We start from the raw sequence: 13,040 nt of genomic DNA on the forward strand, positions 1-13,040 counted from the left end.
GGAATCCTGCATCTCAGGGCGTTGGACTAGATGACTCTTGCGGTCCCTTACAACTCTACAATTCCGTGATTCTGATTCTATCTGGGACTGCTGAAACATAGGTCTACCCTAGCCAGGCACTCGCATCTAGAATAGTCTTACAGTTTCGTTACATCTAAGAGTTGTGCATTTAACTTCCCTCTCCCATCAACAGCTTGTGACAGCTGTGTGCTGCTTTTGCTGGAAGATCTCGAGGAGATTGGAAATGCTTTTCCTGCGCTCAGGAATCAGCTGACGAGCCTCAACTCCACCTCCATCGCATGGGCCCGTCTGCATAGCATCAATGGTTCTATGCAAGCCATAACTGTATGTGGAGAGTTATACTACTTATTACTCTTACCTAGTTTTTCTGCAGGGCTTTTGGATTCCAGTTTCAACCCTCTTTTTCTTTTCCTCCTTACAGAACCATCTCCGTGACTATCAGAGATCCCTAAACAGGGCCAGGCAGCAGACCGATGAGCTGGAAGAAGAGAACACAGACTTTGTTCAGGATCTGAATGCACTTCAGCACAAGGTGCGAAGTTTATTGTTTCTTTATCTTTCCATGTCTAGTACTACAAAAGTTATATATTATACCAGAAGTCTGCCTGCTGTTCTGTGGAATGCAAGTGAAATGAAATGGTTCCTGTCCAGAGGACCTTGGCTGTGTCCTCACTAGAATTCCTCCTTTCTTTATGTGCCATCACCCTTTGTTGTCCCAGTAGGTCTCTGTGCTGCTTTTCTGCATGCCTTGTTCTTATTTTCTCATTTCACAGCACCAGAAGTGCAGCATTAGTTTAGTAATACTTCCAGGGCTTTGAGGAGGACCGTGTCGCTTGCACTCAGAAAACACCACAGTTTGTACAGTTGGCGTGGGTGCCTCTTTTCATTTTGTATCAGATGGACAAGCCACAGTAAGGGCGATGTTGACAGTGACTGGGCATTCCTTGACAGCTTTTTTTGCCCATAGACCAATGCAGTTATTTGAAATTTTCTTGAGTAGCCAGTTGTTTTAATTATTTCCCTCTATTGCTTTTAATGGGACGCGGGTGGCGCTGTGGGTAAAACCTCAGTGCCTAGGACTTGCCGATCGTATGGTTGGCGGTTCGAATCCCCGCGGCGGGGTGAGCTCCCGTCTTTCGGTCCCAGCTCCTGCCCACCTAGCAGTTCGAAAGCACTCTTAAGTGCAAGTAGATAAATTGGTTACCGCTTTATAGCGGGAAGGTAAACGGCGTTTCCGTGTGCTGCGCTGGTGCTGGCTTGTCAGAGCAGCTTCGTCACGCTGGCCACGTGACCCGGAAGTGTCTCCGGACAGCGCTGGCCCCGGCCTCTTAAGTGAGATGGGCGCACAACCCTAGAGTCGGACACGACTGGCCCATACGGGCAGGGGTACCTTTACCTTTACCCTTTTGTTGCTTTTAATGGTTTCTATATAAAAGAAGAAGTTTTTATCTTGCTGAACACCAATTTGATGTTTTATGAGAAGGGCGGCCTGTAAATACTTTAAAAACAACAACTACAACAACAACAACAATAAATAATAATACAGTGTCGAAAAGCATATCAAGCAAATAAAGGCTGGTTGCTTTTTGGCCAAAGATCCCAAAAGCCGCAATCCTGCCCCCCACCCCGTGTTGTTGACATTGCCCACTTCCTTGAGTCTTTCTGGACCTCCTCTAAACCAGCCTTTTGTTTTTGTTTCTGCTTTTAGGCAACAATGACCCACAGAAAAGCAAACCAAGTCACAGATGGCACAGAAGAGAACTACCAGCATGCAGAGAGCCTTGTTCTAGATATCACTAACATTCGGTACAAACTTGATGGTGAGGCATGGCTGTAGCTTTTAGCATTCCTGATTTGGAAAGACATCACTTGCGTTGTGTGTGTGTGTGTGTGTGTCTGTGTCTGTGTCTGTGTCTGTCTGTCTCTCTCTCAATACCGTTTGAGATTTGAGTATAAATTAGTGGTTGGGAACTGGTGGCATTCTGCATTGCTGAACTGCAGCTCCCATCATCCACCGCCAGCATAGCCAGTTGTCAGAGATGATGGGAAATGTAGATAAGCAACATCTGAAGGATTCCACCCAGAATGTGGTCTAAACCCCCCTTTAAATCCATATCAACAAAAAGAAAAGAACTCACTCTGAAACTCACCTATAGGTGGTATCTAACACCAAGAAAACTAGCACTAATATGCCCAGGAACCTCACCAAAATGCTGGAGAGGGTGCATCTCCATAGGCACATACCTCCACATTTGGTGGGAGTGTCCCAAAATCCAACTATTCTGGACAACAGCCATACAAGAAATATGTAAAATAACTTAGCAAGTATTAGACATCACCCCAGAATTGGCCCTACTAAACATCTTCCAAGACAATAATACCCATCTACACCACAAAGAACTCATAACCCACCTACTTTCAACAGCCAGAAACATCATAACCAGACACTGGAGAGACCTGTCAGGAGTAAGCATGGACCAATGGTACCAAATAGTATGGGAAACAGCCCTGCTAGAAAAATTAACCAATAAAGTGAAACTGACACAGGGACAAATAGAAGAAGACGCCTTCGCCCCGGTATGGCTCCCCTTTATCACATGCACAGCCCGACAAGATAATGACAGAAATCCACCAACAGCATACAAATCAGTATGGCTAATCTGAAGGATTCCAAGTTCCCCCTGCTTTAAATGGCATCTAGCCATGTCTGGGCCACTTTCCTTATTGCTAGAATTATATTTAAATTATTATTATTTAATCAGCTGGGATAGCTCAAGTGGTAGAGCATGAGACTTTGAATCTCAAGGTCACGGGTTCAAGCTCCATGTTGGGGAAAAGATTCCTGCATCGAGGGGGGCTGGACTAGATGACCCTCGTGGTCTCTTCCAACTCTGCAATTCTTTGATGCTGTGATTACCCACCATTCAACGGCAGGTCTCATGGCAAGTTGCAACAATTTAAAACATAACATGAAAAACAGTCGAAACAAATCTCAAGGAACAGGAATAGGGGAAGTGATCCAGAGGAAAGCTTGCCGATGGTAGGGAAGATGAACCCATATAAAGCACCCTGAAACAAATGGGTCAGAATAATATGAAAGTGCTTTTCATTGGTTGTGTATAAAAAGACCAGGTTTACTCATTGGCTTCATTAAAAATACGAAACGAAACTGTGTGGCTTTTTGTCTAGAAATTGTATGCCAGATGCAAATCTTCGCTGCCACAAATGCCAGCACCACCACCACAGAGGAGTTCCGGCAGAAGTTGGCTGAGGTCGATGCAATGCTGAGGCATATGAAGGCCACGGATTTTAGTTTCCAAAGAGCAACAGCCAATGAGGAACACGATGAATCTCGTAAATGTGAGTATAGTATTAACGGCAAACAAGGAGTGTGTCTCTGTATATGTGTTTGTGTGTGTAGACTTTGGGAGTGCCAAGGTGTGTGTGTGTGTGTTTAAGTTTTTATATATGCTGTTGCTTTAACTGTTTTTAATATAGGTTGCTTTTTCACAGCACATACCTAAAATCAGCTTAAATCTACTACAGCAGGCTTCCTCAACCTCAGCCCTCCAGATGTTTTGAGACTACAATTCCCATCATCCCTGACCACTGGTCCTGCTAGCTAGGGATCATGGGAGTTGTAGGCCAAAAACATCTGGAGGGCCGAGGTTGAGGAAGCTTGTACTACAGGTCCCAGCTGGGATAAAGGTCTCCATTAAGACGCCTTGTTGTTTTTAACAGGTGCTGAAAAGACAATAGAGAATTGATAGGCAATCTGACATGCAGTGGGAGTTCCAAAGAGCAGGTGCTGCCACACTAAAAACCCGATTCTGGCATCGCTTGGGACAGGCTGTTAGTTTCTGTTTGCCACTGTGCAGTGCTTTGGAGTCACAAGACTGTTTACATTCCAGACATTCCAGGCTGTTGGAAGTCTCACGGAAGACAGGAGACAGATGTGACGTTACTGGTTTCCTGTTCCTTTGTTTTCCAGTTGCTCTCTGGTCTCACAGAGAGAGGGTGTATTTTTCTTTTCTGTCTGCGTAGCTAGAGAATAAAGCATAGCGATGTAGCCATAAATCTCATCACCTCCGCGTGCTGCTTTGATTCTCTGCTGAATGGGAATGTGCCTGGAGCCTCATCAAAGGCTCAGGTTGTTAGTCACGTCGGAGGGCAATTCCAGAAGATAATAATAATAATAATTTATTATTTGTACCCCGCCCATCTGGCTGGGTTTCACCAGCCACTCTGGGCGGCTTCCACAGAAACCAAAAAACACTAAAATATCATATATTAAAAACTTCCCTGAATAGGGCCGCCTTAAGATGTCTTCTGAATGTCAGGTAGTTGTCCATCACCTTGACATCCGATGGGAGGGCATTCCACAGGGCGGGCGCCACCACCGAAAAGGCCCTCTGCCTGGTTCCCTGTAGCTTTGCTTCTCGCAATGAGGGAACCGCCAGAAGGCCCTCAGCGCTGGACCTCAGCATCCGGGCAGAACGATGGGGGTGGAGACGCTCCTTCAGGTATACTGGGCCGAAGCCGTTTAGGGCTTTAAAGGTCAACACCAGCACTTTGAATTGTGCTCGGAAACGTACTGGGAGCCAATGTAGGTCTTTCAAGACCGGTGTTATGTGGTCTCGGCGGTCGCCCCCAGTCACCAGTCTAGCTGCCGCATTCTGGATTAGCTGTAGTTTCTGAGTCACCTTCAAAGGTAGCCCCACGTAGAGCGCATAAAGATGAGCTTTATCAGCTCAATCGTAGCGGAGATTCCAACACAGGCCTCCTAATAGGATGGCACCTGAAAGTGTATCTAATTCTAGGTGATGAGATGACCTGTTAAGGTTCATAGTCCCAAATTGTCTGTGGCTTTGCACGCCAATCCCTGCACCCACTCAGTTTGGAGTGGTCCTTTTGGAGCTCCACAATTTCTTTTCATTTTAACAGCTCAGTACTTTAAACAGCACCCGCGGTGCCTTCCCTCTTTCTCTGCTGTGGCCTGTGCAAAACTAGTAGACACTGAACAGTTTTAACTTTTTGAGCTCTTGTTCTGTCAGTGCTGGACCGGGTGAAAACCGAGCTCTTCAACAAGTTGGAGTCCAACCAAGAACTGCTGAACCAAATCAACGGCCAGCTGGATCAGTACAGTTCAGAACTGATGGACCTGCGAGATGCTCTGAACGAAGCTGTGAATAAAACCCGTCAGACGGAGGACCTCAACAGCCTAAATCGTAATCACCTGGAGGAAACCCAGGTACGAGGAGGGAGCCGGAAGTGCCAGAGGGAATTTCAGAGGGACTGCCACATACAAGGGGGTTCTGTATTCTAGCATTGGTGGCAGAAAGGGACTCATTGATAAGCCACTCAGTGGGAAACCACTGCAGGGGAGACCCTGTCCTTTGCCCATACTCAGCCTGTGACAACCAAATGCGCCTTTCAGTACTGGATTAAAAATGCTGTACTGCATCCACAGGTTCCATTTTCAGGCTGCAAAAGAGGGCTAGCAGATTTGGGAATTCTTTCAGCAAATAGAGAAAACACATACCGTATTTTTCGCCCCATAAGACGCACCGGCCCATAGGACGCACCTAGTTTTTTTGGGGGGGAAATAAAGGAATTTTTTTTTTCCCCAGGTGCGCTGCGCTAATCCCGAAGCTTGGGGCGTGCGGAGCTCAGCGCGCCCCAAGCTTCTGCGTGCCGGCAAGGTCTCCGCTAGCCGTGGGAGAGCCGCGCGGCTCTCCCAGGGCTAGCGGACCATTGCGCTAATCCCGAAGCTTGGGGCATGCGGAGCTCAGCGCGCCCCAAGCTTCTGGGTGCCGGCAAGCAGTCCGCTAGCCCTGGGAAAGCCGCGCGGCTCTCCCAGGGCTAGCGGAGCGCTGCGCTAATCCAGAAGCTTGGGGCGTGCGGAGCTCAGCGCGCCCCAAGTTTCTGGGTGCCGGCAAGGTCTCCGCTAGCCGTGGGAGAGCCGCGCGGCTCTCCCAGGGCTAGCGGAGCACTGCACTAATCCCGAAGCTTGGGGCGTGCGGAGCTCGGCGTGCCCCAAGTTTCTGGGTGCCGGCAAGGTCTCCGCTAGCCCTGGGAGAGCTGGGTCTCCCACAGCTAGCGGAGAGCTTCCTGAAGCCTGGAGAGCGAGAGGGGTCGGTGCGTACCGACCCCCCTCGCTCTCCAGGCTTCAGCGAAAGCCTGCATTCGCCCCATAAGACGCACACACATTTCCCCTTCATTTTTGGAGGGGAAAAAGTGCGTCTTATAGGGCGAAAAATACGGTAGTTTTCAAAAGGCAGAGGGATAATGCTGTCAGTAGATTTTTGTTTCCTCCCCTCCCAGTCTGTCATAATGCCTTTCTTTGAATCACACCATGACTTAGCAGCAGGGTGGATAAAAATCAATGATTTAAAATAAAATAAAATAAATCAGGTTTTTTTTATTTGAATCAGATTTTTAAAATTTAAATTGGATTTTTTAAAATTTAAATCGGATTTTTAAAATAAAGTGCTTTTGGAGGAAAAATATTTCTAAATATAGTTTTCTGTTTAAGTTACATTATAGTCCAAAGGCTATTCATCAGGAAATGAGGATTTAAGTTTTTCATGTGTGCTAAAACTCAGTTGAAGTTTTTATTTTTAAAAAAGTTTAACAACATCAGTTAACAAACTTGGATACATATGCTATAATGTTATTCTTTTAGTTAAATAAATTGTTTAAATTGTTATTCAGGAAATGATTATTTTTCTCCTTCCAATAAAATGCAACAGAAAAGTTGTCCAAATATAAACAGTTAATTTATTAAGCCTCACAATAATTACATAATTATCTGTTTATGTATTTCTAATAGTATAACCAAATCAGTAATTTTTTATATAACTGTAAAAGTGACTCTGAAAATTTATTAATCCAAAAATGAAACCTTCATCTGGTTAAGATTATACCAGCAAGAATGAGTCTTTCTGTAAAAAAAATAAAAAATAAATCAAGGCTTACTGACTAGTGATTTAAATCAAGGCTTACTGACTAGTGATTTAAATTGATTTGATTTAAATCAAATCCACCCTGTTTAGCAGCTCAATGGATCTCTGTCTGCACCAGCAAAGTGTAACTTTGCTTCCTGAGGCTCCTCAGTTGGCTTTCCAAATGCAGATTGGATTTCTGCTTGCCGTGTCTTTTAAAAGTCATGACTCCATGGTGCTAGTTTTTAATGTTTTGAGGTTAGCACTCCGAGGCGACTTGGCCATCTCACAGGTAATTCAGCAAGTGAGAGAGAGACTTGTCAGGACGTGCAAATGCAATTTCCCCCCTCGTAGGAGAGAAAATCTGTTTTAAAAATGTGATTCGAGTGAAGAAACTGTAGGTCAGGTGCAAATTGAGATTCAAATTATCTGGCGCCATTTTCTTACAACATTCTAAGGACTGCCACAGGCCTGAAATGGCACAGGCGGCACATTAGAGGAAATTAACTGTGTCTGTTTGCCACCATGCTCATGGAAGTTTTATGTGACCTCTGTTAATTGCGAACAAATAGATGTGCCAGTTTGGTGGTGGAAACTCTTGGCTCATGACATTTCCAAGGAAGACTGCATTATGCATCAATTGAGTGTAGGGACTTGAGATGAAAGGTGTTCTGGGGCTAGGCTGGTTCTGCATCCTGAAACAAGGGGGTGAAAATCATGGAATTGCAGAGCTGGAATGGACCCCAAGGGCCATCCAGTCTAATGTCCTGCAATGCAGGGATCTCAGCTAAAGCATCCATGATAATCTGGGAAGTGTGTGCCATTATACAACCACTCTATGCCATGTGATGAGAACCTTAGGAAAGAGTTAAAATGATTCTGGATTTTAAAGTTAAGCTGTAGCAGTCAATGTTATGGGGCTATCTATATATTACAGCAAAAGAGCAAGGAACTGCAAGAACAGTTTGGCCTTGTCCGGGATACCTTGCGCATGGCTGAAGATTCCCTTGCCCAGGTCTCTGATTTCCTGCAGATAATAGAAAATGCCAAGGAGGTGAGTGGTGCAAAACTTGAGGTTCCCAGCAAGTCTGAAAGGTGTGTGTAGACAGGAGATTCAAGATGCTGCTGCTTGCTAGGCTGAGAAGAGGAAGCAAACAGGACAGAGAGGATGAATGTGTTGCAGCAGACAGAAGAATAAGAGCAGACATCCTCTGATTCCAACATGGTGTCTGCCCTCTTAAGAACTACAGGACAAACTTTGTTCCTAAAATGATGATTGCCTCTTGTGGCAATCTCAGCCAGCTCCAATTCCCTACTTTTTCCCTTTGGGTTGTGACGAACAGGTTACTCTTGCCTGCACAGTTCAGCAGTGTGTCAAATTCTTCATGTTTGGATATCCTTTATAGGAGTCCTTAAGTTTCCACATAGCTCCAGCAAGCTGGGGTTTTTTACACCTTAGCCTCCAGCGAGGCATTCCAGTTTGTTTGTTTGTTTGTTTGTTTGTTTGTTTGTTTGTTTGTTTTGTGTGTAATGTTTTTGAACAGTTTCTAGATACCATCTGGAGAACACCTGGAAAGATAAAATAGTGGTATATCATCAATGCACCCTGTGAAACCCATTTGCACACAGTGGGTTGTTTGTTTTTTTTACTGAAAACAAGCAGAGTGGAGGAGGTCATTCAGATGTTTGATAGTGCAAAAAAAAATGTCTCCAGTCCTACTGAAATCCATCTCCTGCTAGAGAAAGAAGGAATTGGAGAAGCAGGACTTGCAAGGTTAATGAATGCTGGCCAACGCCCCTTGTTATCCTGTAGGAATCTGAGAAGTTAGCAGCCCAGCTGGATGGTGCCAGATACCCCTTGTCAGAGAAGGCAAAGGAGTACTCTCTCGCTAGCACCAAGATCCCAGTCGTTGAGGCAGCTGAAGAGCATGCAAAGCTTCTGGATGAGCTAGCAAGAAACTTGTCCAGGTAAGGGCTCCTCCTTTGTTGCTGGGCCTTGAGCTCTCATTTCCTAGCTCAAATGGACTTCTGTGCTGGGAGTCTCCTAATAACGTTGATTAAGAGTACTTGCTTATACTGTATACCGTATTTTTCTGTGTTTAACACGCTCCCGTATATAAGATGACCCCTATTTTGGGGGGACTTCAAATTAAGGAAATGGGGGGAGATTGCCCAGAGCTGTTAAGCTTGGGGGGGATTGCCAAAAATCACCCACCTGCCTAATAAAAAAACATTGTCTTATAAATGGAAAAATACGGTATTACCTAGATTTGTTTGCATTATATGAAAAAGTGATACCATGCCTGATTACCCGTGTGGCAACAGTTGAGCTTTATATGTGTTCGTTTTTCAAAAGTAGAGGTGTTCTTTCTACCTTTACATCAGGAGTAGGGAAAGGATCTGGCAAACGGGCCATTTTGACAGGGGCTGCCCACCTGTTAGTCACTTATTGATTTTCTTCCTTTGTGGGTGCCTGCAGAAGGAACGTTCTTGATTTGCATTAGTAGCAAGACCCAATCCCAGCAACGTTTGCTGTAAGTGCCGATTAGCTGATTGGTACATACAGAAAGCCTGCTCTGTGCAGGGATTGGCTGGACTACAAAGTCCCCAGCTGGGAGCTCCCCGTAGCACGGCCAATCCATCCAGGGCGTACTGCCAGTGCCAATCAGCTGATCAGCACTGACAGCAAGCCTTCCTTGCCCAAGGAACAAGCAGAAACACAATTTAAGGTTGGTTGTGGCCGCATCTCTACCTGCCCCGTAACTTGGTAGTTTATATAGGAGGCCCTTAAATCTCTCCATTCTTCACCATGTAATGAGTTATTTTCTTTCTGGGTATTTAAAGGAAATAATCTCAGCACTTCAGTTGAGGATTTGTTAAAAAATAAACAGAGTCCTGAGATCATAGAATTGTAGAGTTGGAAGGGACTCTGAGGTTTATCAAGTCCAACCCCTGAGATGCAGGAATATGCAACTGTCCCATATGGGGATCAAACCTGCAACTTTGCAGTTATCAGCACCGTGCTCTAACCAACTGAGCTATCCAGAGATGTTCCCAGTTCTGTAGCAGCTACCTGATCCTGCATGTCCAGGTTATATTTTGCAATTCTCAATGTGGTTGATATCAAAACTACTGGCGTCCTGCGTTTTCTGTAGCCCTTCGTTTTCCCTCTCTTTCATAATACTGAATGTAAAGGAAGAATGAGAAGTTTCATGGCCTCCCATATCTAGCAGCCAGCCTGGTAGTTCTGCAAAGCAAGGTTGGGACACCTGTTGTAGTCCAGCCACATCTGAAGGGCAGCTCCCTTCATCCCTGATCACCGACCGTGTTAGCTAAGGCTGGTGTGAGTTGAAGTCCAACAATGTATGGAGGGTTGTGGGGTTCCTCAGCCCTGCTTTAAAGGCAGCAGTTCTACGAGAATGGAAATGGCCTTCAGGAAGTTCCATCCTGCCACGTTTGAAGATGCTAACCTGTTCTCTGGCCAGGGCTGTAGACAGGACTTCAGACCACAGTGCCTTTGAACCACTCAGCCTTGATGCGGCAGGTGGACTTTGGCTGCGGGGCTAATGGCAGACATCCTCCCATTTACATATTTGTTCTCCGAAAACAGCATCATCCATGGCACGAACCAGGATGGATTCATCCAGCGGGCAGTCAATGCCTCCAACGCCTACGCCAGCATCATTGAAGCAGTGGGGAATGCGGAGCGAGCAGCCAATGAAGCTCATAATGCTGCCGGCGAAGCTTTGATGGTATGAGTCTCTTATTCCCCACCCCCCAGCAGACATAAGAAATCTTGGCTGCAGCTGGCGCACTTGCAAGGACACTGGTGTCAGAGAACACAGGGCACCTTCACTCATCTGCTCTGTGCTTACCTGCTTAACCAAGACTGTTCCAGGCTCGCTCGTGCAGCAGCTGCGACTGGCGAGGAGGACTGGCACCTTTTCATGTGATTTGCTCCCTTTCCCCAGATGCCTTGCAGTCAGACGGCTGTGTTTGCAGAGCTTGTTGGCAGGCAAAGGGAAAAAGAACCTGGCAAACTGACATCTCTTGCCAGGGGAGGGCTGTTGGCAGCCGGCATGCTCCTGCCTGTTTATGTACTCTTCTGAGCTTTGCGGATACACTTAGCCCTAGCCTGGAAAGCCAGATCATGCAAGGAAATCATGCAGCTGCATTAACCAATAAATACATTGAATTGGGCTTGAAATGCTCCATTCAGTTTAGTTAGCAGAACTACCAGCCACTCAGTGACAGGGATTCTGTCCTTTTTGCAAACATGTGTAGAGGTTAGAGACTTGTGTGGGACGTGGGTGGCGCTGTGGTCTAAACCACTGAGCCTCTTGCGCTTGCCGATCAGAAGGTCGGCAGTTCGAATCCCCATGACAGGGTGAGCTCCCGTTGCTCTGTCCCAGCTCCTGCCAACCTAGTCGTTTGAAAGCATGTCAAAGTGGAAGTAGATAAATAAGTACCGCTGTGGCAGGAGGGTAAACTGTTATGTACTGAAGTTCTCACCCTGGGCCAGCAGGGGGATACTGTAGATAGTTTTCACTCAGGTCCATATATGCAAATAAGGGAGTGAAAGTGTCGTTCAGTGATTGGATAGTTACAGTTGCGTTGTAATGGAGCTCTATATAAGCAGGCTAGCTGAACCCTTCAGTTCAGTTCTGTTCTGGCCTGTGAATAAACAAGAGCTGTTTGAAGAATCGCTGTGTAGTCTGATATGTTCATCCACAACTTAACATAAACGACCTTTCCATGCACTCTGGTTTCCATCATGGTGTTCCGTTGTGCCAGATGCGGCTTAGTCATGCTGGCCACATGACCCAGAAAGCTGTCTGTGGGCAAACGGCATCTCCCTCGGCCTGAAAGTGAGATGAGCGCTGCAACCCCAGAGTTGCCTTAGACTGGACTTAACCCTCCAGGGGTCCTTTACCTTTACCTCTTAGGGACTAGTGGTATAGTGAGGACATGGACCAGGGAGGAAATGGACCAGGGTCCGTGAGGGGAAGTCCAATGGAAGTTAGAGCTGCCAGAGGTGAGCCGAGGGTTCCAGATGTTCTGTGGGTTATTTGGCAGGTAAGGTGTGAACAGTTGTCTTCTGTGCTTGCAGAGTGTCATCTTAGATGATCTTGGGGCCGTGTCAAAAGAGATGAAGAAGAACAGTACTGCCTTAGGAGAAGCTGTGAAGAGGGAGCAGAGGAGGCTCAGTGGAGGTAAGAGAAAAATCAGCAGACCCTTTACTGACCAATAACAAATTGAAGTTATTGTCCTCTTGTCTGAAACCCTGGACTGCTGTTGCCAATCAGTGTTGCCAGAACTGAGCTAAATGGACTGATGGTCTGAAGAGGCAAAAGGCAGCTTCCTACGTTCCTATACTTAAAAGTCCATGACCCAAAGATTCATTTGTACCAGGCCTTTTCCATAGCACAACTGAGTAGAGACACCTCGTTTCAGCAACCCTGATTTGTAGATCTGTAACCCTGCGACTTTGTTTATTTTCATCCAAGACATCAAGGGAGCACTACAGGCAGCCAAGGACAGATTGGCTGGCATGCAAACAAAGAAGGAGCAACTTCTGAAACAGCTGCAGTCGGTGAAGAGCACTCTGGACACGGTCCAAGGTTTGTCCAGGTTTCAGTCCCTTCATAAACGCCCCTGTGAAGTCTCCTCTTAACATTCTGGGCGCTCTAACCCACTGCAGCCTCCTGCTGTTAGCATTAATTGTTCTGCACATGTTAGCAAATCCGTGTCACTTTAGAGCATGCATGTTCCAGGTTCCACCACCCAAAGCCAAGCAGTGCTTGATTCAAGGCCCTTTGCTTTATATCCTTACGATACAACACTGAAATTACAAAATTAACCAAATCCCGGCGTCTGTCTGATGATTCCCCACCCTAACCAAACGGTTTAAATGAAACAGAATTTATTATTATCATTAGTGTGACACAGAAATAGTCTGTGGGCTTCTTCCACGCAATGCTTGCCAACTCATATATTTGCTCTTCTTAAGCTGAAATGAATCTGCGCTGGTGCAGATGTTTGTGGCTTATCTTCTTTAATAATTAAGAATTTATT

The 13,040-nt window shown here is 46.0% G+C and overlaps 1 protein-coding gene across 1 annotated transcript in view; it reads left to right on the plus strand.

Annotated features, from left to right (window-relative positions):
* The window catches only part of LAMA5 (laminin subunit alpha 5), a 228,883-nt gene that overhangs the window by 186,837 nt on the left and 29,006 nt on the right, over positions 1–13,040 (plus strand). Inside the window, exons 49-58 of the mRNA XM_081196825.1 lie at positions 194–345; positions 443–553; positions 1,730–1,841; positions 3,211–3,381; positions 5,076–5,272; positions 7,903–8,019; positions 8,779–8,933; positions 10,576–10,717; positions 12,076–12,178; positions 12,473–12,586. Coding sequence (XP_081052951.1) covers positions 194–345; positions 443–553; positions 1,730–1,841; positions 3,211–3,381; positions 5,076–5,272; positions 7,903–8,019; positions 8,779–8,933; positions 10,576–10,717; positions 12,076–12,178; positions 12,473–12,586 — 1,374 coding nt within the window. The remainder of the gene's footprint in view (positions 1–193; positions 346–442; positions 554–1,729; positions 1,842–3,210; positions 3,382–5,075; positions 5,273–7,902; positions 8,020–8,778; positions 8,934–10,575; positions 10,718–12,075; positions 12,179–12,472; positions 12,587–13,040) is intronic.

Source organism: Podarcis bocagei (genome assembly GCF_964188305.1).
Source record: "Podarcis bocagei genome assembly, chromosome: 5".
Taxonomy (NCBI): Eukaryota; Metazoa; Chordata; class Lepidosauria; order Squamata; family Lacertidae; genus Podarcis; species Podarcis bocagei.